At 46.9% G+C, this 22,330-nt stretch overlaps 1 protein-coding gene across 3 annotated transcripts in view; it reads right to left on the reverse strand.

The window, feature by feature from the left end:
* Positions 1–660: 660 nt before the first annotated feature.
* Positions 661–22,330, reverse strand: part of LOC123999485 (paralemmin-2-like) — a 253,939-nt gene continuing 232,269 nt past the window's right edge. For all 3 annotated transcript variants that reach the window (XM_046305340.1, XM_046305339.1, XM_046305341.1), the window contains one exon: positions 661–3,031. In XM_046305340.1, the coding sequence (XP_046161296.1) occupies positions 797–3,031 (2,235 nt within the window). In that variant the 3' untranslated portion in view covers positions 661–796. The remainder of the gene's footprint in view (positions 3,032–22,330) is intronic.

Consider the following 22,330-nt stretch of genomic DNA (forward strand, 5'->3'; position numbering starts at 1 on the left):
ATAGGGTCCTATTTCATACATAGTGCACTACTTTTGGCCTTGTTCCCATAGGGTCCTATTTCATACATAGTGCACTACTTGGGCCTTGTCCCCATAGGGTCCTATTTCATACATAGTGCACTACTTTGGCCTTGTCCCCATAGGGTCCTAACCGTAGCAAGAATTCTTGTCAGTTAGCTCACCTGGTGCCGTCTTGCTGGGGAGTTTTGTGGGCGGCAGGCTGCCTGAGAGACTTAGTTTGGCGGGTAGGCTGTTGGTCTTCTGCTTGTCCCCGGAGTTGATAGGCATTGTCTTGGGCCTTCCTGTCTGGTTTGTTCTGGGGCCCTGTCCAGATCGCACCGCTCCCAGGCTCTGCCTCTGCTTCTTCAGGTCCTCCTCTCTCTCCTGTGCCGCGCGGATCTCCTCCTCGATCATGGACAGAGTCCTCTGCTTCCGGGAGCGCAGCTTGAACGGCCCGGTGCTCTGCTCCGTCTCCTGGGTTCTGGTGGCTTCTGCGGTGCTGCGGAGCTCGGCCGCCTCGGAGTACTTAGAGAAGTAACTGAACTGGTCCTTCTCGCTGGGGGTCGGCGACAGCTCTGGAGGCTGGTAGGGCTCTACAGGGCGAGGAGAGATGTGGACGGGGGTGCGAACTGGGACGGGGTCTGGATTCAGGGCCAGTGAGCGACTGAGGGCGGACTGGACGAGGATTTTAGGACCTCCGGAAGAGGACCTCCGGGGAGGGGGGGCATAGGTAGGTTTCTCAATCTGGGCTGGGGGGACTGCTGCTGTGGGAGAGGAGACTGATGTTGGGTTGGAGTTAACTGGAACTGAGCTTGTGGTGACTGTTGCTGGGGGTTTGTGATGGACTTGATTGGTACTGGGGTGGGAGTGACTGGACGGACTGATGGGGTGTTGGCCACTGCTGCAGTGAGCTGGGGGGTGAGTGGAGCTGGGGGGATGGAGGTGAGTGGAGCTGGGGGGATGGAGGTGAGTGGAGCTGGGGGGATGGAGGTGAGTGGAGGGCCAGGAATGCTGGAGGGTGGTCTAGGAGTGTGGGTGACTGGTGCTCTGGTGGTAGAGGTGAGAGCATCCCAGAAGATGGTGGCAGGACATCTAAGTCTAGGTGCCTCTCTGGGAGGGGGTAGGGGAAGGACTGTGGGATGGCGCGGGGGACCCCCTGCCACTCTTCTCCCTGTTGAGACTGGTTCATAAGGGCATGCTGGATGGCACTCTGCACCAGGAGCTCTGCATGGTACTCCAGCTCCTCCTCCTCCGGATCCCGACCCAGGCGCCGCTCCCCAAGGGATCTGAGGGTGTCTTCCTCCATCTTGCCATTGATGGGCGTGGTGGCCTGGGGGGTGGAGGGGAAGGAGTACTCCCCCAGAGACATCTCCCCCAGATAGGCCGACATGGTCTCATTTGACACATCGCTGTCGGAGATGTTGTCCATGCTGAAGTCGTTGGACAGGGTCTCCAGAACAGTAGTATCCTGGGAACGCAGGGAGAGCTCGTCCAGTCCAGAGTCACACTCCTCTGGGTGGCAGGACAGGGAGGCGCTGGGGGAGTGGAAGGATTGGGAGGAGGAACGATGCTGCAGGGATGAGGAAAACGGCTCAGAGTCTCCCTCATCTTTCAGGATGGTCATGACGGCCCGGGCGCTGGTGAAGTCTCCATCACCTTCTCTGTTGTTCATCGTGGCCTCCTTGGGGCCACTGTTCCTGGGTTCTTCCTGTCCCAAGGTAGTAGTGGGGGACTGGGCCTCTCCCTGGATGCAGTAGATCCCCTCTGTCCTGACTGTAGTTGTGGGTGTGGTGACGTCGTTGGCCTCTAGTGGCGAGCCCAGGCAACTACTGTAGCCTACTGTGGCGGAGCTGGAGGATCTATCCACATGGGTGACGCTGTCGGGCGCTCTGGAGAAGGGCTTGGCCGAGTAGAGCTGAGGTGCCACGCCTCTCTTCGGGGCTGTGACCTGTGACCTCTCGGCCTGCTGCTGCCTGGCGTGTTCTATCTGGAGGAACTGCTTCCTGGCGACGGAGAAGTCTATCTGCTCCACCAGGATGTCCTCCTTGGTGCTCTGGAGAACCTCTGCCGGGTCCCTGTTGGACTCAGGGTCAAAGCCGGGCTCAAAGGTCATGGAGTACTGGGCGTACGTCTGGGACGACCCCCAGTTGTACTCTGACCTCCGCTGCTGCTTCCTCTCCTCGTACTTCCTGTGTGACTCAAGTTTGTCTGGCTCCAGCTCCTCCTCCAGGCTTTTCTCCTGAGGAGGGTTCCACCATTTTGTGCCCATGCCAGGGTTCTTCTTCACGGCCTGGCCTCGGATCAGCTCCAGCCGCTCCCTCTCCAGCTCTGCCACCTCCTCCGACGGACGCACCTTCTTCACACGCACCTCCTTCTCACATGGGTCGAACAGCTTGGAAGGCTTCTTCTCCTCCTGGAAGGCCCGCAGCTCGAAACGTGCCTCCTTCTTGATGGTCATCACAGTGGGGGATGTTGTCTCTCCTCCCTGGTTCCTGTAGTTCTCATGCTCTCCCATTGGTCCAGAGTGGCCATCGGGTTTGGAGTTACTGGTGTTATTGACTTCCTGGTGGTCTATGAAGGTGGTTTGCTTCCTGCCCTCTACTGTGACCTCATGGTTGGTCTGTGGGGATTGTGTGTCTGTGTTGGAGATGTGGACGGATAGCCCAGTTCCGTCAATACTGACATCCCTGGGGTCTCTCTCAGGTTTCTCTGTCCCGTTAGAGGGCAATGGCATGGTGTCAACCTCTGGGTCGCAGCAGTTAGCCTCCAACACCTCATCCAGGTATGCTATCTCCTGGGCCACCTCTGTGTCCAGGGGCTGAGTCTGGTGTTTCTTGCCCAGGCTGTTGAGCCCTTGGCTGGGGTAGCAGATCTCAGGTTGGGCCTCCACCTCCATAGGTCTGGTGGAAGTACTGCTGTCTCCTCCGCCCGCTGAGATCACACTGACAGAGTCAAGAAAACTTACGCTCTTTCTCTCCGTTCTGTCTCTCTTCAGATCATCACTGGCATCCTCTGATGCCTTGGAGGATTTCTGGAAGAGAAAGAGAGAACATTTTAGTGTTAGATTACTATTATTCTGTCGCGTCAATGCATGTACCCTATTCCCTATATAGTGCACTACTTTAGACCAGAGCCCTATGGAACCCTATTCCTTATATAGTGCACTACTTTAGACCAGAGCCCTATGGAACATGGTATTATTTGGGTCGCAAAACAAATTAGGCTTCATTTATCAACTAGCATTTTCAGGGATTTCTGAAAGACCAAAAAATATATTTCAATGTAATATCACTTTGATTCAGTGTCTCGGCAATGCATAGCAGTATTTAGTATCAGTTAATCAGATAGTATTTGGGGAAGAACAGAAATGCATAAAGAGAAATGAAACTAACTTTGAAACTTCCACTGCTTGGAATGAAACAGGAAGAACTAACTTTGAAACGTTCTCTGCTTGGAATGAAACAGGAAGAACTAACTTTGAAACTTCCTCTGCTTGGAATGAAACAGGAAGAACTAACTTTGAAACTTCCACTGCTTGGAATGAAACAGGAAGAACTAACTGTGAAACTTCCTCTGCTTGGAATGAAACAGGAAGAACTAACTTTGAAACTTCCACTGCTTGGAATGAAATAGGAAGAACTAACTGTGAAACTTCCTCTGCTTGGAATGAAACAGGAAGAACTAACTATGAAACTTCCTCTGCTTGGAATGAAACAGGAAGAACTAACTTTGAAACTTCCTCTGCTTGGAATGAAGCAGGAAGAACTAACTTTGAAACTTCCTCTGCTTGGAATGAAACAGGAAGAACTAACTTTGAAACTTCCTCTGCTTGGAATGAAACAGGAAGAACTAACTATGAAACTTCCTCTGCTTGGAATGAAACAGGAAGAACTAACTTTGAAACTTCCTCTGCTTGGAATGAAACAGGAAGAACTAACTTTGAAACTTCCTCTGCTTGGAATGAAACAGGAAGAACTAACTATGAAACTTCCTCTGCTTGGAATGAAACAGGAAGAACTAACTTTGAATAATGATTCCATCGTTAGAAGAGAAACCAAATACTGAATCTACAGAAGCTGCAATGACGGAATTGTTTTTACTTAACGTGTAAAGACCATTGATTTAAAACATGTTTTTGAACATACCATACAACTCCATAAGGAACAATTTACACTGAACATGTTTACAAAAACATATTTATTTGAAAAACTGTGCACATCCAAAGTTTGTAACAGAATTGCGGTAGTTTTTTTGTTTGTTTGTATGTGCCCACGTAGTCCAACAACCCTGTTAAATATCTGATCTGAATTCAGATTAAAGATGTCTGCAGAAACAATGACGTATCAGCTATGACATGACACCTTGAGTTAAAAAAAAACAAACAAAAACACTTTTGGGGTTATTAATCTACAGTTATTTTATGTGAAGGGGAACGGCATCTCAGTACCTCCAGGCTCTGATCAGGCCCTACACCCAAACAAGGGCACTGCGTTCATCCACCTCTGGCCTGCTCACCTCCCTACCACTGAGGAAGTACAGTTCCCGCTCAGCCCAGTCAAAACTGTTCGCTGCTCTGGCCCCCCAATGGTGGAACAAACTCCCTCACGACGCCAGGACAGCGGAGTCAATCACCACCTTCCGGAGACACCTGAAACCCCACCTCTTTAAGGAATACCAAGGATAGGATAAAGTAATCCTTCTCACCCCCCCCCCCTTAAAAGATTTAGATGCACTATTGTAAAGTGGCTGTTCCACTGGATGTCATAAGGTGAATGCACCAATTTGTAAGTCGCTCTGGATAAGAGCGTCTGCTAAATGACTTAAATGTAATGTATGTAAATATGAAGGTGACCTCATGTGTTCTTGTATGGAAGAAATCAAGACCATATTCATATCAAATCACATATTATTTGTCACATGGGCCGAATTTAGTGGATGAAGACTTAATCATGCAATGCTTGTTTTTCCCAACAATGATAGAAACACAGGAGGAATAAGATACACAGGAACAGAGCTGTTTACAGGAAGTACCAGATCAATGTGGAGCTATATACAGGAAGTACCAGTACCAGATCAATGTGGAGCTATATACATGGAGTACCAGTACCAGATCAATGTGGAGCTATATACAGGAAGTACCAGTACCAGATCAATGTGGAGCTATATACATGGAGTACCAGTACCAGATAAATGTGGAGCTATATACAGGAAGTACCAGTACCAGATCAATGTGGAGCTATATACAGGAAGTACCAGTACCAGATAAATGTGGAGCTATATACAGGAAGTACCAGTACCAGATCAATGTGGAGCTATATACAGGAGGTACCAGTACCAGATAAATGTGGAGCTATATACAGGAAGTACCAGTACCAGATCAATGTGGAGCTATATACAGGAAGTATCAGTACCAGATCAATGTGGAGCTATATACATGGAGTACCAGTACCAGATCAATGTGGAGCTACAGTATACAGGAAGTACCAGAACCAGACCTTTTCACATTTCAGGCTTCAAACATAAAGATATAAAACTGTAGGAAGAATACCAGTGACCAGATCATGAAGTGGAGACATTTACAGGATATTTCAAACCTTTAACAAATCAAAAACTGAAAAATTGGAGCTATATACAGGAAGTACCAGTACCAGATCTTTGTGGAGCTATTTACTGCGAATTACAGATCAATGTGGAGCTATAGTTTTACATCGGGAGTACCAGTACCAGATTAATGTGGAGCTATATACAGGAAGTACCAGATCAGTGAGGTTGATGGAGCATTTATGAACAGCAGTACCAGTTCTTTCCAAATCGATTGGATTCAGGTCTGGACTTTGACTTGGCCATTCTAAACCTGGATATGTTTAGCTTTTTGAACCATTCCATTGTAGATTTTCTTTATGTTTTGGATCATTGTCAGGAAGTACCAGATCAATGTGGGTCTTTTGCAGACTCAGTCTCAGATCTTTGGAGTTTTCTTCCAGAATGGTCCATTTGGCTCCATCCAGATCAATTCCCTGGCCCTGCTGAAGAAAAGAAGGCCCAAATCAATGCTGCCACCACCATGTTTGACAGTGGGGATGGTGTACCAGTGATGAGATCAATGTAGCCAAACATAACGTTTTGCATTGTTGCCAAAAAGTTCAATTTGGTTTCATCTGACCAGAGCACCTTCTTCCACATGTTTGGTGTGTCTCCCAGGTGGCTTGTGGCAAATAAACACACTTTTTATGGATATCTTTACAGAAATGTCCTTCTTCTTGCCACTCTTCCATCAATGTAGAGCTATATACACTGATTGTTGTCCAGATCAATGTGGAGCTATATACAGTGGGCTGCATCTCTGATCAGTCTGTACCAGATCAATGTGGAGCTATATACAGGAAGTCCAGATCAATGTGGAGCTGAAAGTTTAGAGGGAGTACCAGTCCAGATTTCAATGGTCTGAGCTCCTTCCATTTCAATATTATCGCTTGATCAGTGGTCCTTGGGATGTTTAAAGCTTGGGAAATCTTTTTGTATTCAAATCTGGCTTTAAACTTCTTACAGGACAGTATCCAGACCTCCTGGTGTGTTCCTTGTTCTTCATGATGCTCTCTGGAAGTACCAGATAACACAGTGCAGGTGCATTTATACTGAGACTTGATTACACACAGGTCATTGTATTTATCATCATTAGTCATTTAGGTCAACATTGGATCACAGAGATCCTCAATGAACTTCTGGAGAGAGTTTGCTGCACTGAAAGGAAGGGGCTGAATAAGTACCAGTTTTTCAGTTTTTGATTTGTTAAAAAGTTTGAAATATCCAATAAAGTACCAGATCATGATTGTGTCCCACTTGTTGTCACAAAAGTACAGTTTCATATCTTTATGTTTGAAGCCTGAAATGTACAAAAGTACCAGTTCAATGTGGAGCTATATACGTGAAGTACCAGATCAATGTGGAGCTATATACAGGAAGTACCAGATCAATGTGGAGCTATATACAGGAAGTACCAGTACCAGATCAATGTGGAGCTATATACAGGAAGTACCAGTACCAGATCAATGTGGAGCTATATACAGGGAGTACCAGTACCAGATCAATGTGGAGCTATATACAGGAAGTACCAGATCAATGTGGAGCTATATACAGGGAGTACCAGATCAATGTGGAGCTATATACAGGGAGTACCAGATCAATGTGGAGCTATATACAGGGACTACCAGATCAATGTGGAGCTATATGCAGGGACTACCAGATCAATGTGGAGCTATATACAGGGACTACCAGATCAATGTGGAGCTATATACAGGAAGTACCAGTACCAGATCAATGTGGAGCTATATACAGGAAGTACCAGTACCAGATCAATGTGGAGCTATATACAGGAAGTACCAGTACCAGATCAATGTGGAGCTATATACAGGGAGTACCAGTACCAGATCAATGTGGAGCTATAAACAGGAAGTACCAGATCAATGTGGAGCTATATACAGGGAGTACCAGATCAATGTGGAGCTATATACAGGGAGTACCATTACCAGATCAATGTTCAGCTATATACAGGGAATATCAGATCAATGTGGAGCTATATACAGGGAGTACCAGATCAATGTGGAGCTATATACAGGGAGTACCAGTATCAGATCAATGTGGAGCTATATACTGGGAGTACCAGTATCAGATCAATGTGGAGTTATATACAGGGAATACCAGATCAATGTGGAGCTATATACAGGGAGTACCAGTACCAGATCAATGTGGAGCTATATACAGGGAGTACCAGTACCAGATCAATGTGGAGCAATATACAGGGAGTACCAGTACCAGATCAATGTGCCGAGTGTAGGAGGTATTTGAGGTAGATATGTACATGAAGGCAAGAGGAAGTGACTGGTGTCAGGATAGATAATAATAACCTAACATGAAGCTCCCAACGAACAGTTGTTCTGCCGTTGCTTCCAGAGGCAGTTTGGAACTCGGTAGTGAGCGTTGAATCCGAGGACAAACGATTTTTATGCGCTATGCACTCCAGCACTTGGTGGTTCTGTGAGCTCGTGTGGCCTACCACTCTGTGGCTGAGCCGTTGTTGCTCCTAGACGTTTCCACTTCACAATAACAGCACTTACTGGTTGACCGAGGCAGCTCTAGCAGGGCAGAAATTTGACGAACTGACTTGTTGGAAAGGTGGCATCCTATGACGGTGCCACATTGAAAGTCACTGAGCTCTTCAGTCAGGCCATTCTACTGACAATGTTTGTCTATGGAGATCGCATGGCTGTGTGCTCGATTTTATACACCTGTCAGCAACGGGTTGTGGCTGAAAAAGCTGTGAATCCACTAATTTGAAGGGGTGTCCACATACTTTTGTGTAGCACATACGTATATGTATACAGTGTAGCTACTACCATAATCCTGTGCGGGAAAGAATGTTACCAAAATGGCAGCCTATGTATCAGCCAACAGAGATAACTGAGGGCTGCCCTGATTCCAGATCTGATTACTCACCAGGAGAGGAGTCCCCGGTACAGTGCATTACAGAGGGACAAGAGTGAGATGAATAATTAACTGATGAGTCATTGATTAAAGAGGTTATCTGGAGGGTCTCTAAAGATACGTTTTTGAAGAGTTCTGCTCAATGAGGAGTTTCCTCTCCGCAAGCATCTTGTTACTTCCTGCTCCACTATTTCACTATTACTACCTCTAATGCCTCTACCTCTACTCCCTCTACTGCCTCTACCACCTCTACCTCTACTCCCTCTACTGCCTCTACTCCCTCTACTGCCTACTACCTCTACCTCTACTCCCTCTACTGCCTCTACCACCTCTACCTCTACCTCTACTCCCTCTACTGCCTCTACCACCTCTACCTCTACCTCTACTCCCTCTACTGCCTCTACCACCTGCCTCTAATGCCTCTACCTCTACTCCCTCTACTGCCTCGACCACCTGCCTCTAATGCCTCTATCTCTACTCCCTCTACTGCTTCTACCACCTGCCTCTAATGCCTATACCTCTACTCCCTCTACTGCCTCTAATGCGCGTCTGCTAAATGACTTAAATGTAAATGTAAATGTACTACCTCTACTCCCTCTACTGCCTCTACTACCTCTACCTCTACTGCTTCTACCACCTCTCCTGCCTCTACTCCCTCTACTCCCTCTACCTCTACTCCCTCTACCACCTCTACTACCTTTACTGCTTCTACCACCTCTCCTGCCTCTACTCCCTCTACTCCCTCTACCTCTACTCCCTCTACCACCTCTACTACCTTTACTGCTTCTACCACCTCTACCTCTTACCTCTACTACCTCTACCTCTACTACTACCTCTACTCCCTCTACCTCTACCCCTGTACCTACCTCTACTACCTCTACATCTACTACCTCTACCTCAACTCCCTCTACTCCCTCTACTCCCTCTACTACCTCTACCCCTCTACCACTACTACCTCTACTCCCTCTACCTCTACTACTACCTCTACTCCTTCTACCTCTACTCCCTCTACCTCTACTACTACCTCTACTCCTTCTACCTCTACTACTACCTCTACTCCTACCTCTACTACCTCTACTCCCTCTACCTCTACTACTACCTCTACTCCCATTACTACCTCTACTCCCTCTACTACCTCTACTCCCTCTACTACCTCTACTGCCTCTACCTCTACTCCCTCTACCTCTACTACCTCTACTCCTTCTACCTCTACTCCCTCTACTCCCTCTACCTCTACTCCCTCTACCTCTACTCCCTCTACCTCTACTACCTCTACTCCCTCTACTACCTCTACTCCCTCTACCTCTACTACCTCTACTCCCTCTACTACCTCTACTCCCTCTACCTCTACTACCTCTACTCCCTCTACTACCTCTACTCCCTCTACCTCTACTACCTCTACTACCGCAACTACCTCTACTCCCTCTACCTCTACTCCCTCTACCTCTACTACCTCTACTACCGCAACTACCTCTACTCCCTCTACCTCTACTACCGCTACTACCTCTACTCCCTCTACCTCTACTACCTCTACTCCCTCTACCTCTACTACCTCTACTCCCTCTACCTCTACTACCTCTACTACCGCTACAACCTCAACTCCCTCTACCTCTACTACTACCTCTACTCATTAGAGCTGGTGTGGGTCTCTAGTGCCCTCTACCTTTCTACTACACTGTGGAGCCATTGTCCTACAGGATTCATGACTCTGGGACCATTGAATTACTACCAGATGACAATATAATAGTTGGGTCTTCCAAACCTCTAGTCCCTCTTTAAAGGGGAATGGAACACCTTCAGGAAGAAAACTGAGCAAAGAGACATTCAATCCCCCCTAAGCCTCTAAAAACCCTCTCTTTGTCCTTTAATGTCCATTTATTAGAGCTATGACTAGAGCCATCGTCTTTCTAGGCTAACTCTCTCTCTCTCTGCGACATTGAGAGCTGGTGTGGGTCTTGGTGCAGTGCCTCTGCAGAGTGTAGTGATCTGCCAGGAGGAACAGAGACAGATAGTGGATCTGCCACACTGAGGAACAGAGACCATTGTGCCGGGTTCAGCAGGATTCATGACTCTGGGACCATTGAATTACAATGTTAATTCTAATGATTAAAAATTATATGCAGATGACAATATAATAGTTGGGTCTTCCAAACATTTTCGTCTGTTGGAATGAGTACCCTGCTTTAAAGGGGAATGGAACACCTTCAGGAAGAAAAGCTGAGCAAAGAGACATTCAATCCACCAGGAGGAACAGAGACATGTGGATGCTGCCAACCAGGAGGAACAGAGCTCTAGTGGATTGCCAACCAGGAGGAACAGAGACTGATAGTGGATGCTGCCAACCAGGAGGAACAGAGACTGATAGTGGATGCTGCCAGGAGGCACAGAGACTGATAGTGGATGCTGCCAGGAGGAACAGAGACAGATAGTGGATGCTGCCAACCAGGAGGAACAGAGACTGATAGTGGATGCTGCCAACCAGGAGGCACAGAGACTGATAGTGGATGCTGCCAACCAGGAGGAACAGAGACTGATAGTGGATGCTGCCAACCAGGAGGCACAGAGACTGATAGTGGATGCTGTCAGGAGGAACAGAGACTGATAGTGGATGCTGCCAGGAGGCACAGAGACTGATAGTGGATGCTGCCAGGAGGCACAGAGACTGATAGTGGATGCTGCCAGGAGGTACAGAGACTGATAGTGGATGCTGCCAGGAGGCACAGAGACTGATAGTGGATGCTGCCAGGAGGAACAGAGACTGATAGTGGATGCTGCCAGGAGGAACAGAGACTGATAGTGGATGCTGCCAGGAGGCACAGAGACTGATAGTGGATGCTGCCAACCAGGAGGAACAGAGACTGATAGTGGATGCTGCCAGGAGGCACAGAGACTGATAGTGGATGCTGCCAGGAGGAACAGAGACAGATAGTGGATGCTGCCAGGAGGCACAGAGACTGATAGTGGATGCTGCCAACCAGGAGGCACAGAGACTGATAGTGGATGCTGCCAGGAGGCACAGAGACTGATAGTGGATGCTGCCAACCAGGAGGAACAGAGACTGATAGTGGATGCTGCCAACCAGGAGGCACAGAGACTGATAGTGGATGCTGCCAGGAGGTACAGAGACTGGTAGTGGATGCTGCCAACCAGGAGGTACAGAGACTGATAGTGGATGCTGCCAGGAGGTACAGAGACTGATAGTGGATGCTGCCAGGAGGTACAGAGACTGATAGTGGATGCTGCCAACCAGGAGGAACAGAGACTGATAGTGGATGCTGCCAACCAGGAGGAACAGAGACTGATAGTGGATGCTGCCAGGAGGCACAGAGACTGATAGTGGATGCTGCCAGGAGGCACAGAGACTGATAGTGGATGCTGCCAGGAGGCACAGAGACTGATAGTGGATGCTGCCAGGAGGCACAGAGACAGATAGTGGATGCTGCCAACCAGGAGGAACAGAGACTGATAGTGGATGCTGCCAACCAGGAGGCACAGAGAATGATAGTGGATGCTGATGCCAGGAGCCCTGCCCTGTACAACTGGGTCAACAACACCTCCACTACGCTGATCCTCAACACTGGGGCCCCACAAGGGTGCGTTCTGAGCCCCCTCCTGTACTCGCTGTTCATCCACCACTGCGTGGCCACGCACGCCTCCAACTCAATCATCAAGTTCGCAGGCGACACAACAGTAGTAGACCTGACTACCAACAATGAGGAGACAGCCTACAGCGAGGAGGTGAGGGCACAGGAAAATAACCTCTCCCTCAACGTCAACAAAATGAAGGAGCTGATCGTGGACTTCAGGAGACAGCAGAGGGTTCACGTGTCTATCCACATCGACGGAACAGCAGTGGAGAAGATGGAAAGCTTCAAGTTCCTCGGCGTACACATCACTGACAATCTGAAATGGTTCCACCCCCCACAGACAGGGTGGTGAAGAAGGCGCAACAGTGCCTCTTTAACCTCTGTAGGCTGAAGACATTTGGCTTGGCCTCTAAGGTCCTCACAAACCTTTACAGATGCATCATTAAGAGCATCCTGTCAGGCTGTATCACCGCCTGGTACGGCAAATGCACCGCCCTCAACCGCAGGGCTCTTCAGAGGGTGGTGCGGTCTGCCCAACGCATCACTGGGGGCACACTTCTCTGTTCTGATGAAACCAAGATTGAATTATTTGGCCTGAATGCCAAGCGTCACGTCTGGAGGAAATCTGGCACCCTCTCTACAGTGAAGCATGGTGGTGGCAGCATCATGCTGTGGGGATGTTTTTCAGCAGGGACTGGGAGACTAGTCAGGATCGAGCGAAAGATGAATGGAGCAAAGTACAGAGAGATCCTTGATGAAAACCTGCTCCAGAGCGCTCAGGACCTCAGACTGGGGTGAAGGTTCACCTTCCAACAGGACAACAACCCTAAGCACACAGCCAAGGCAACACAGGAGTGGCTTCGGGACAAGTCTCTGAATGTCCTTGAGTGGCCCAGCCAGAGCCCTGAGTTGAACCCGGTCCAACATCTCTGGAGAGACCTGAAAATTGCTATGCAGCAACCCTCCCCTTCCAACCGGACAGAGCTTTAGAGGATCTGCAGAGAAGAATGGGAGAAACTCCCCAAATACAGGTGTGCCAAACTTGTAGCGTCAAACCCAAGAAGACTAGAGGCTGTAATCGTTGCCAAAAGTGCTTCAACAAAGTACTGAGTAAAGGGTCTGAACACTTATGTACATGTGATATTTCAGTATTTAACTTTTTTGAATGATCAACAACAAAAAATTCAACCTGTTTTTACTTTGTCATCATGGGTATTATGTGTAGAGAAAAAAAACACTTGAATAACTTTAAGAATAGAAGGCTGGAACGTAACAAAATGTGGAAACATTCAAGGGGTCTGAATACTTTACGGGTAGTATTCTACGGTATTCGAGTCAATGCCACTCTGACGTCTGAATATTTATATATATTTATATTTATATATATTTTATATATATATATATAATTCCATTCTTTTACTTTTAGATTTGTGTGTATTGTTGTGAATTGTTAGATATTACTGCACTGTTGGAGCTAGGAACACAAGCATTTAGTTAGATATTACTGTACTGTTGGAGCCAGGAACACAAGCATTTAGTTAGATATTACTGTACTGTTGGAGCTAGGAACACAAGCATTTAGCTAGATATTACTGTACTGTTGGAGCCAGGAACACAAGCATTTAGTTAGATATTACTGTACTGTTGGAGCCAGGAACACAAGCATTTAGTTAGATACTACTGCACTGTTGGAGCTAGAAACACAAGCATTTAGTTAGATATTACTGTACTGTTGGAGCTAGGAACACAAGCATTTAGCTAGATATTACTGTACTGTTGGAGCCAGGAACACAAGCATTTAGTTAGATATTACTGTACTGTTGGAGCCAGGAACACAAGCATTTAGTTAGATACTACTGCACTGTTGGAGCTAGAAACACAAGCATTTAGTTAGATATTACTGCACTGTTGGAGCCAGGAACACAAGCATTTAGCTAGATATTACTGCACTGTTGGAGCTAGAAACACAAGCATTTAGCTAGCTATTACTGCACTGTTGGAGCTAGGAACACAAGCATTTTGTTAGATATTACTGCACTGTTGGAGCTAGGAACACAAGCATTTAGTTAGATATTACTGCACTGTTGGAGCTAGGAACACAAGCATTTTACTACACCAGCAATAACATCTGATACATATGTGTATGTGACCAATACAAATGTATTTTACTTGACAAGAATACAACTTGTTTGCAACATTTTTATAATTGTGAGCTTCCATGTTTTTTTTTCTGTTGTGAGGTTTTAAGAAGACAGACAGAGAGAGAGGAGACACAGACAAACAGACAGAGACAGACAGACAGACAGACAGACAGACAGACAGACAGACAGACAGACAGACAGACAGACAGACAGACAGACAGACAGACAGACAGACAGACAGACAGACAGACAGACAGACAGACAGACAGACAGACAGACAGACAGACAGACAGACAGACAGACAGACAGACAGACAGACAGACAGACAGACAGACTATGAATCATATAGTATACAGAGCCAGGTCTGTTGTAAATCAAATAAACAGACAAAGAGAAGTGTGACTGAGGGCCCTGGGCTGCTCTCTCTCTGAGACACTGAGGGACATTGTGTCACGCATTATATACTCCTACTGCCACACTCTGTATGTATCCCAAAATGCATCCTAATCCCTATGTATGTTTCCATAGGGCTCTGGTTACAAGAAGTGCACTATATAGGGGAAAGTGACATGTTGGACACTCTGTCAATAAAGGGGAAGAAAGAGACTGAAGAGCGCCTCAGTCGACCTCTAACCTCTGACATCCCTGTCACTGACCAATCAGCCAACAGACACCACTCAACACACATCACTCCGTCTTTCCCTCGCTCTCTTCCTCCCACTTGCACGTGACACATGACCTACCTGGTTAAATAAAGGTGAAATAAATCAGATCAATAATTCTAATACAAATGTCACAACATTCTTATTTATGTATTCCACTATTGGGCTATTGTTTAGGAACATCCACCTGTGTCAGCCTAATTAAAGCTACAGAAGTGTCAGTATTCAACCTAAATGGTTTTACAGCTGTCATGGTTCCCTAGCAGCAACGTAAGAACACAGCTCATGTACATTTTGTAAACATTTTTTTGTAATTAATAAATTTTAATGTTACCAACAATTTATTTGTTTTAAGAACGAAACAAGTCATAATAACTCATTAATATAATCAGAATCAACCACAGGAAGCAGCCAAGTCGTTTGTTTGTTTTAGCTAGCTGGCTAACGTTAGCTGGCTAGATGTTTTGATCTGAATGCCAGCCATAGTCCGGAGGTTGAGGTTGGAGAGAAGCCGAACGATGATGAGGATCACAGGGACGACAAAGTTACAAGGCTGCTTTTGAATTAGTATTGAAATGTGATGTGCTTTCTGGTGTCACGCAACTGCTGCAGCTTAATCCAAGTGGGTGCTTCATTTTGGTAGTAGTGAAGGAGTAGCTATGGACTCTAGTGAAGGAGTAGCTATGGACTCTAGTGAAGGAGTAGCTATGGACTCTAGTGAAGGGGTAGCTATGGACTCTAGTGAAGGAGTAGCTATGGACTCTAGTGAAGGAGTAGCTATGGACTCTAGTGAAGGAGTAGCTATGGACTCTAGTGAAGGAGTAGCTATGGACTCTAGTGAAGGAGTAGCTATGGACTCTAGTGAAGGAGTAGCTATGGACTCTAGTGAAGGAGTAGCTATGGACTCTAGTGAAGGAGTAGCTATGGACTCTAGTGAAGGAGTAGCTATGGACTCTAGTGAAGGAGTAGCTATGGACTCTAGTGAAGGAGTAGCTATGGACTCTAGTGAAGGAGTAGCTATGCACAATAGGGAAGGAGTAGCTATGGACAATAGGGAAGGAGTAGCTATGGGTTCTAGTGGAGTAGCTATGGGCACTAGAGAAGGAGTAGCTATGGGCTCTAGTGAAGGAGGAGCTATGGGCTCTAGTGAAGGAGTAGCTATGGACAATAGGGAAGGTGTAGCTATGGACTCTAATGAAGGAGTAGCTATGGACTCTAGTGAAGGAGTAGCTATGGACTCTAGTGAAGGAGTAGCTATGGACAATAGGGAAGGAGTAGCTATGGACTCTAGTGAAGGAGTAGCTATGGACTCTAGTGAAGGAGTAGCTATGCACAATAGGGAAGGAGTAACTATGGGTTCTAGTGAAGGAGTAGCAATGGACAATAGGGAAGGAGTAGCTATGGGTTCTAGTGAAGGAGTAGCAATGGGCACTAGTGAAGGAGTAGCTATGGGCTCTAGTGAAGGAGGAGCTATGTACTCTAGTGAAGGAGTAGCTATGGACTCTAGGGAAGGTGTAGCTATGGACTCTAGTGAAGGAGTAGCTATGGACTCTAGTGAAGGAGTAGCTATGGACTCTAGTGAAGGAGTAGCTATGGACTCTAGTGAAGGAGTAGCTATGGACTCCAGTGAAGGAGTAGCTATGGACTCTAGTGAAGGAGTAGCTATGGACTCTAGTGAAGGAGTAGCTATGGACTCTAGTGAAGGAGTAGCTATGGACTCTAGTGAAGGAGTAGCTATGGACTCAATGGACTCTAGTGAAGGAGTAGCTAGGGACTCTAGTGAAGGAGTAGCTATGGACTCCATGGACTCTAGTGAAGGAGTAGCTATGGACTCTAATGAAGGAGTAGCTATGGACTCCATGGACTCTACTGAAGAAGTAGATATTGACTCTATGGGCTGTAGTGAAGGAGTAGCTATGGACTCTAGTGAAGGAGTAGCTATGGACTCTAGTGAAGGAGTAGCTATGGACTCTAGTGAAGGAGTAGCTATGGACTCTAGTGAAGGAGTAGCTATGGACTCTAGTGAAGGAGTAGCTATGGACTCTAGTGAAGGAGTAGCTATGGACTCTAGTGAAGGAGTAGCTATGGACTCTAGTGAAGGAGTAGCTATGCACAATAGGGAAGGAGTAGCTATGGACAATAGGGAAGGAGTAGCTATGGGTTCTAGTGGAGTAGCTATGGGCACTAGAGAAGGAGTAGCTATGGGCTCTAGTGAAGGAGTAGCTATGGGCACTAGAGAAGGAGTAGCTATGGGCTCTAGTGAAGGAGGAGCTATGGGCTCTAGTGAAGGAGTAGCTATGGACAATAGGGAAGGTGTAGCTATGGACTCTAGTGAAGGAGTGGCTATGGACTCTAGTGAAGGAGTAGCTATGGACTCTAGTGAAGGAGTAGCTATGGACAATAGGGAAGGAGTAGCTATGGACTCTAGTGAAGGAGTAGCTATGGACTCTAGTGAAGGAGTAGCTATGCACAATAGGGAAGGAGTAACTATGGGTTCTAGTGAAGGAGTAGCAATGGACAATAGGGAAGGAGTAGCTATGGGTTCTAGTGAAGGAGTAGCAATGGGCACTAGTGAAGGAGTAGCTATGGGCTCTAGTGAAGGAGGAGCTATGTACTCTAGTGAAGGAGTAGCTATGGACAATAGGGAAGGTGTAGCTATGGACTCTAGTGAAGGAGTAGCTATGGACTCTAGTGAAGGAGTAGCTATGGACTCTAGTGAAGGAGTAGCTATGTACTCTAGTGAAGGAGTAGCTATGGACTCTAGTGAAGGAGTAGCTATGGGCTCTAGTGAAGGAGTAGCTATGGACTCTAGTGAAGGAGTAGCTATGGACTCTAGTGAAGGAGTAGCTATGGACTCTAGTGAAGGAGTAGCTATGGACTCTAGTGAATGAGTAGCTATGGACTCCATGGACTCTAGTGAAGGAGTAGCTATGGGCTCTAGTGAAGGAGTAGCTAGGGACTCTAGTGAAGGAGTAGCTATGGACTCCATGGACTCTAGTGAAGGAGTAGCTATGGACTCTAATGAAGGAGTAGCTATGGACTCCATGGACTCTACTGAAGAAGTAGATATTGACTCTATGGGCTGTAGTGAAGGAGTAGCTAGGGACTCCATGGACTCTAGTGAAGAAGTAGATATTGACTCTATGGACTCTAGTGAAGGAGTAGCTAGGGACTCCATGGACTCTAGTGAAGGAGTAGCCATGGACTCTATGGACTCTAGTGAAGGAGTAGCTAGGGACTCCATGGACTCTAGTGAAGGAGTAGCCATGGACTCTATGGACTCTAGTGAAGGAGTAGCTAGGGACTCCATGGACTCTAATGAAGGAGTAGCCATGGACTCTATGGACTCTAGTGAAGGAGTAGCTAGGGACTCCATGGACTCTAGTGAAGGAGTAGCTATGGACTCCATGGACTCTAGTGAAGGAGTAGCTATGGGCTCTAGTGAAGGAGTAGCTATGGACTCCATGGACTCTACTGAAGGAGTAGCCACTCTCGTGGCTTAGCTCAAGCTTCCTCTGATTGAGTTATACTTTAGAAAAGCTAGAGACAGCGAGACACCTTGATGAGACCGTGCCTCCTGCCTGCCTCCGGACTCCCTGGTTGACCACCTCCCTCCGATGATCACTCAAACCATGAACTTTCTACTGACTGTCCATCTCATGATGTCGTGGTGTTGTTTCCCACAACCCAAAATATATGTGTGTGATTTGAAGCATTTTGAGATTCTTTGTAAAACCCTATATAAATGGAAGAAATTATTATAATTATTAACATGTGATAACAATGCAACAGAACAGATTAATCTGAATGACATTTACTCTCAAGGGTGACCAAAAATAACTATCTAACAGGCACGCCCCTACTAAGACCTGCCTCAGCCTGTGATCTGACCCGCTGGGGTCTCAACTAAGTGACCCAATGCCTGCAACCCAGCAGTTGGTTCATCAATCAACTCAGCAGTTGGTTCATCAAACAACTCAGCAGTTGGTTCATCAAACAACTCAGCAGTTGGTTCATCAAACAACTCAGCAGTTGGTTCATCAAACAACTCAGCAGTTGGTTCATCAATCAACTCAGCAGTTGATTCATCAATCAACTCAGCAGTTGATTCATCAATCAACTCAGCAGTTGATTCATCAAACAACTCAGCAGTTGGTTCATCAAACAACTCAGCAGTTGGTTCATCAAACAACTCAGCAGTTGATTCATCAATCAACTCAGCAGTTGATTCATCAATCAACTCAGCAGTTGATTCATCAATCAACTCAGCAGTTGATTCATCAATCAACCCAGCAGTTGGTTCATCAATCAACTCAGCAGTTGATTCATCAATCAACTCAGCAGTTGATTCATCAATCAACTCAGCAGTTGGTTCATCAAACAACTCAGCAGTTGGTTCATGAATCAACTCAGCAGTTGATTCATCAATCAACTCAGCAGTTGATTCATCAATCAACTCAGCAGTTGGTTCATCAAACAACTCAGCAGTTGGTTCATCAAACAACTCAGCAGTTGGTTCATGAATCAACTCAGCAGTTGATTCATCAATCAACTCAGCAGTTGATTCATCAACCAACTCAGCAGTTGGTTCATAAATCAACTCAGCAGTTGGTTCATCAATCAACTCAGCAGTTGGTTCATCAATCAACTCAGCAGTTGATTCATCAATCAACTCAGCAGTTGGTTCATCAAACAACTCAGCAGTTGGTTCATGAATCAACTCAGCAGTTGATTCATCAATCAACTCAGCAGTTGATTCATCAACCAACTCAGCAGTTGGTTCATAAATCAACTCAGCAGTTGGTTCATCAATCAACTCAGCAGTTGGTTTATCAAACAACTCAGCAGTTGGTTCATCAAACAACCCAGCATTTATTAGAGTGTAGTTTACCAGCTCAATAGCAGATCAGCTCAATACTTTAACTCACACAATATTCACGCTGCCTACATTATTTTACATTCTTCAATTCCTCAGGATTCAACATTTCATCCCTATTTTCCCCCTCTCTATCTCCTCTCTCTACTCCCTCCCTACCCCTCTTCTCTCTCTACCTCTCTTCTCTCCCAACCGCCCTCTCTTCCTCACTCTACCTCTCTTCTCTCTCTACCGCCCTCTCTTCCTCACTCTACCTCTCGCTCTTCCCTCTCAACCTCCCTCTCGCTCTTCCCTCTCTACCTCCTTCTACCTCTCTCTCTTCCCTCTCTACCTCTCTTCTCTCTCTACCTCCCTCTCAATCTCCCTCTAACTCTTCCCTCTCTACCTCTCTTCTCTCTCTACCTCCCTCTCTTCCTCACTCTACCTCCCTCTCAACCTCCCTCTCGACCCCCCTCGCTTCCCTCTCTACCTCTCTCTCCCCTCTCTCTACCTCCCTCTCTTTCCTCTCTATCTCTCTTTTCTCTCACTACCTCCCTCTCTACCTCTCTCTTCTCTCTCTACCTCCCTCTCTACCTCTCTACCTCTCTTCTCTCTCTACCTCCCTCTCTTCCCTCTCTTCCCTCTCTACCTCCCTCTCTTCCCTCTCTACCTCCCCATCTCCCACCCTCTCTTCTCTCTCTTCCCTCTCTACATCTCCTCTCTTCACCCCCCTCTTTCCTCTCCTTCCCTCTCTTCCTCACTCTACCTCCCTCTCAACCTCCCTCTCTACCACCCTCTCTTCCTCACTCTACCTCCCTCTCTTCCCTCTCTACCTCCCCATCTCCCACCCTCTCTTCTCTCTCTTCCCTCTCTACCTCCCCATCTCCCACCCTCTCTTCTCTCTCTTCTCTCTTCACCTCCCTCTTTCCTCTCTACCTCCCTCTCTTCCCTCTCTACCTCCCTCTCTTCCTCACTCTACCTCCCTCTCTACCTCCCTCTCTTGCCCATCTCCCAACCTCTCGTCTTTCTCTTCCCTCTCTACCTCCCTCTCTCTATATATCTATATCTCAATGAGTCTGTTCCGTCCTCTCTGATGTGTGAGTGTTTGCGTGTGTGATGTGTGGACCCTGTCTACTCTGATGTTCTGTGTCCCTGAATGCCTCGCCACTGTCTTCCAGCCTGAGTTAATAATGACATCAACGGTCATGTGAAACCAGCTGACGATGGAACAGTGGACAGTCACTAGAACACATGTCTCCTACCTCCTCTACAACACACACTGTTACAGCAACACACACCAGCAACACACACTGTTACAGCAACGCACACTGTTACAGCAACACACACCAGCAACACACACCAGCAACACACACTGTTACAGCAACACACACCAGCAACGCACACTGTTACAGCAACACACACTGTTACAGCAACACAGACTGTTACAGCAACACACACCAGCAACACACACCAGCAACACACACCAGCAACACACACTGTTACAGCAACACACACCAGCAACACACACTGTTACAGCAACACACACTGTTACAGCAACACACACCAGCAACACACACCAGCAACACACACTGTTACAGCAACACACACCAGCAACACACACCAGCAACACACACCAGCAACACAGACTGTTACAGCAACACACACTGTTACAGCAACACACACCAGCAACACACACCAGTAACACACACTGTTACAGCAACACACACCAGCAACACAGACTGTTACAGCAACACACACCAGCAACACACACTAGCAACACAGACTGTTACAGCAACACACACCAGCAACACACACCAGCAACACACACTGTTACAGCAACACACACCAGCAACACACACTGTTACAGCAACACACACCAGCAACACACACTGTTACAGCAACACACACCAGCAACACACACTGTTACAGCAACACACACCAGCAACACACACCAGCAACACACACTGTTACAGCAACACACACCAGCAACACACAACAGCAACACACACTGTTACAGCAACACACTTTGTTACAGCAACACACACCAGCAACACACACTGTTACAGCAACACACACCAGCAACACACACCAGCAACACACACTGTTACAGCAACACACACCAGCAACACACACTGTTACAGCAACACACTTTGTTACAGCAACACACACCAGCAACACACTCTGTTACAGCAACACTCCCCTGCCCTCCCTTCCCTCCTCTCTCTCTTCCTTTCTTGTAAGTGATCCCCTCCTACCCGGTAACACTAGATGTCTACTCTGGCCAATGCGCTGTTAGCTGGAGAGCTAGCTGAGTCTATAGAATGCACTGCATGGACAGACAGACAGAGTGAGATCCCTCACCACTGACATTAAGACACGAGAGAGAGAGAGAGAGAGAGAGAGAGAGAGAGAGAGAGAGAGAGAGAGAGAGAGAGAGAGAGAGAGAGAGAGAGAGAGAGAGAGAGAGAGAGAGAGAGAGAGAGAGAGAGAGAGAGAGATCCCTCACACTGACAATAAGACACAGACAGAGAGAGAGAGAGAGAGAATCTAGAATCCCTTACTGGTCTAGCCTAGAATCTGGAATGTCTTACCAGTCTAGAATCT

Source organism: Oncorhynchus gorbuscha, linkage group LG16 (genome assembly GCF_021184085.1).
Source record: "Oncorhynchus gorbuscha isolate QuinsamMale2020 ecotype Even-year linkage group LG16, OgorEven_v1.0, whole genome shotgun sequence".
NCBI lineage: Eukaryota > Metazoa > Chordata > Actinopteri > Salmoniformes > Salmonidae > Oncorhynchus > Oncorhynchus gorbuscha.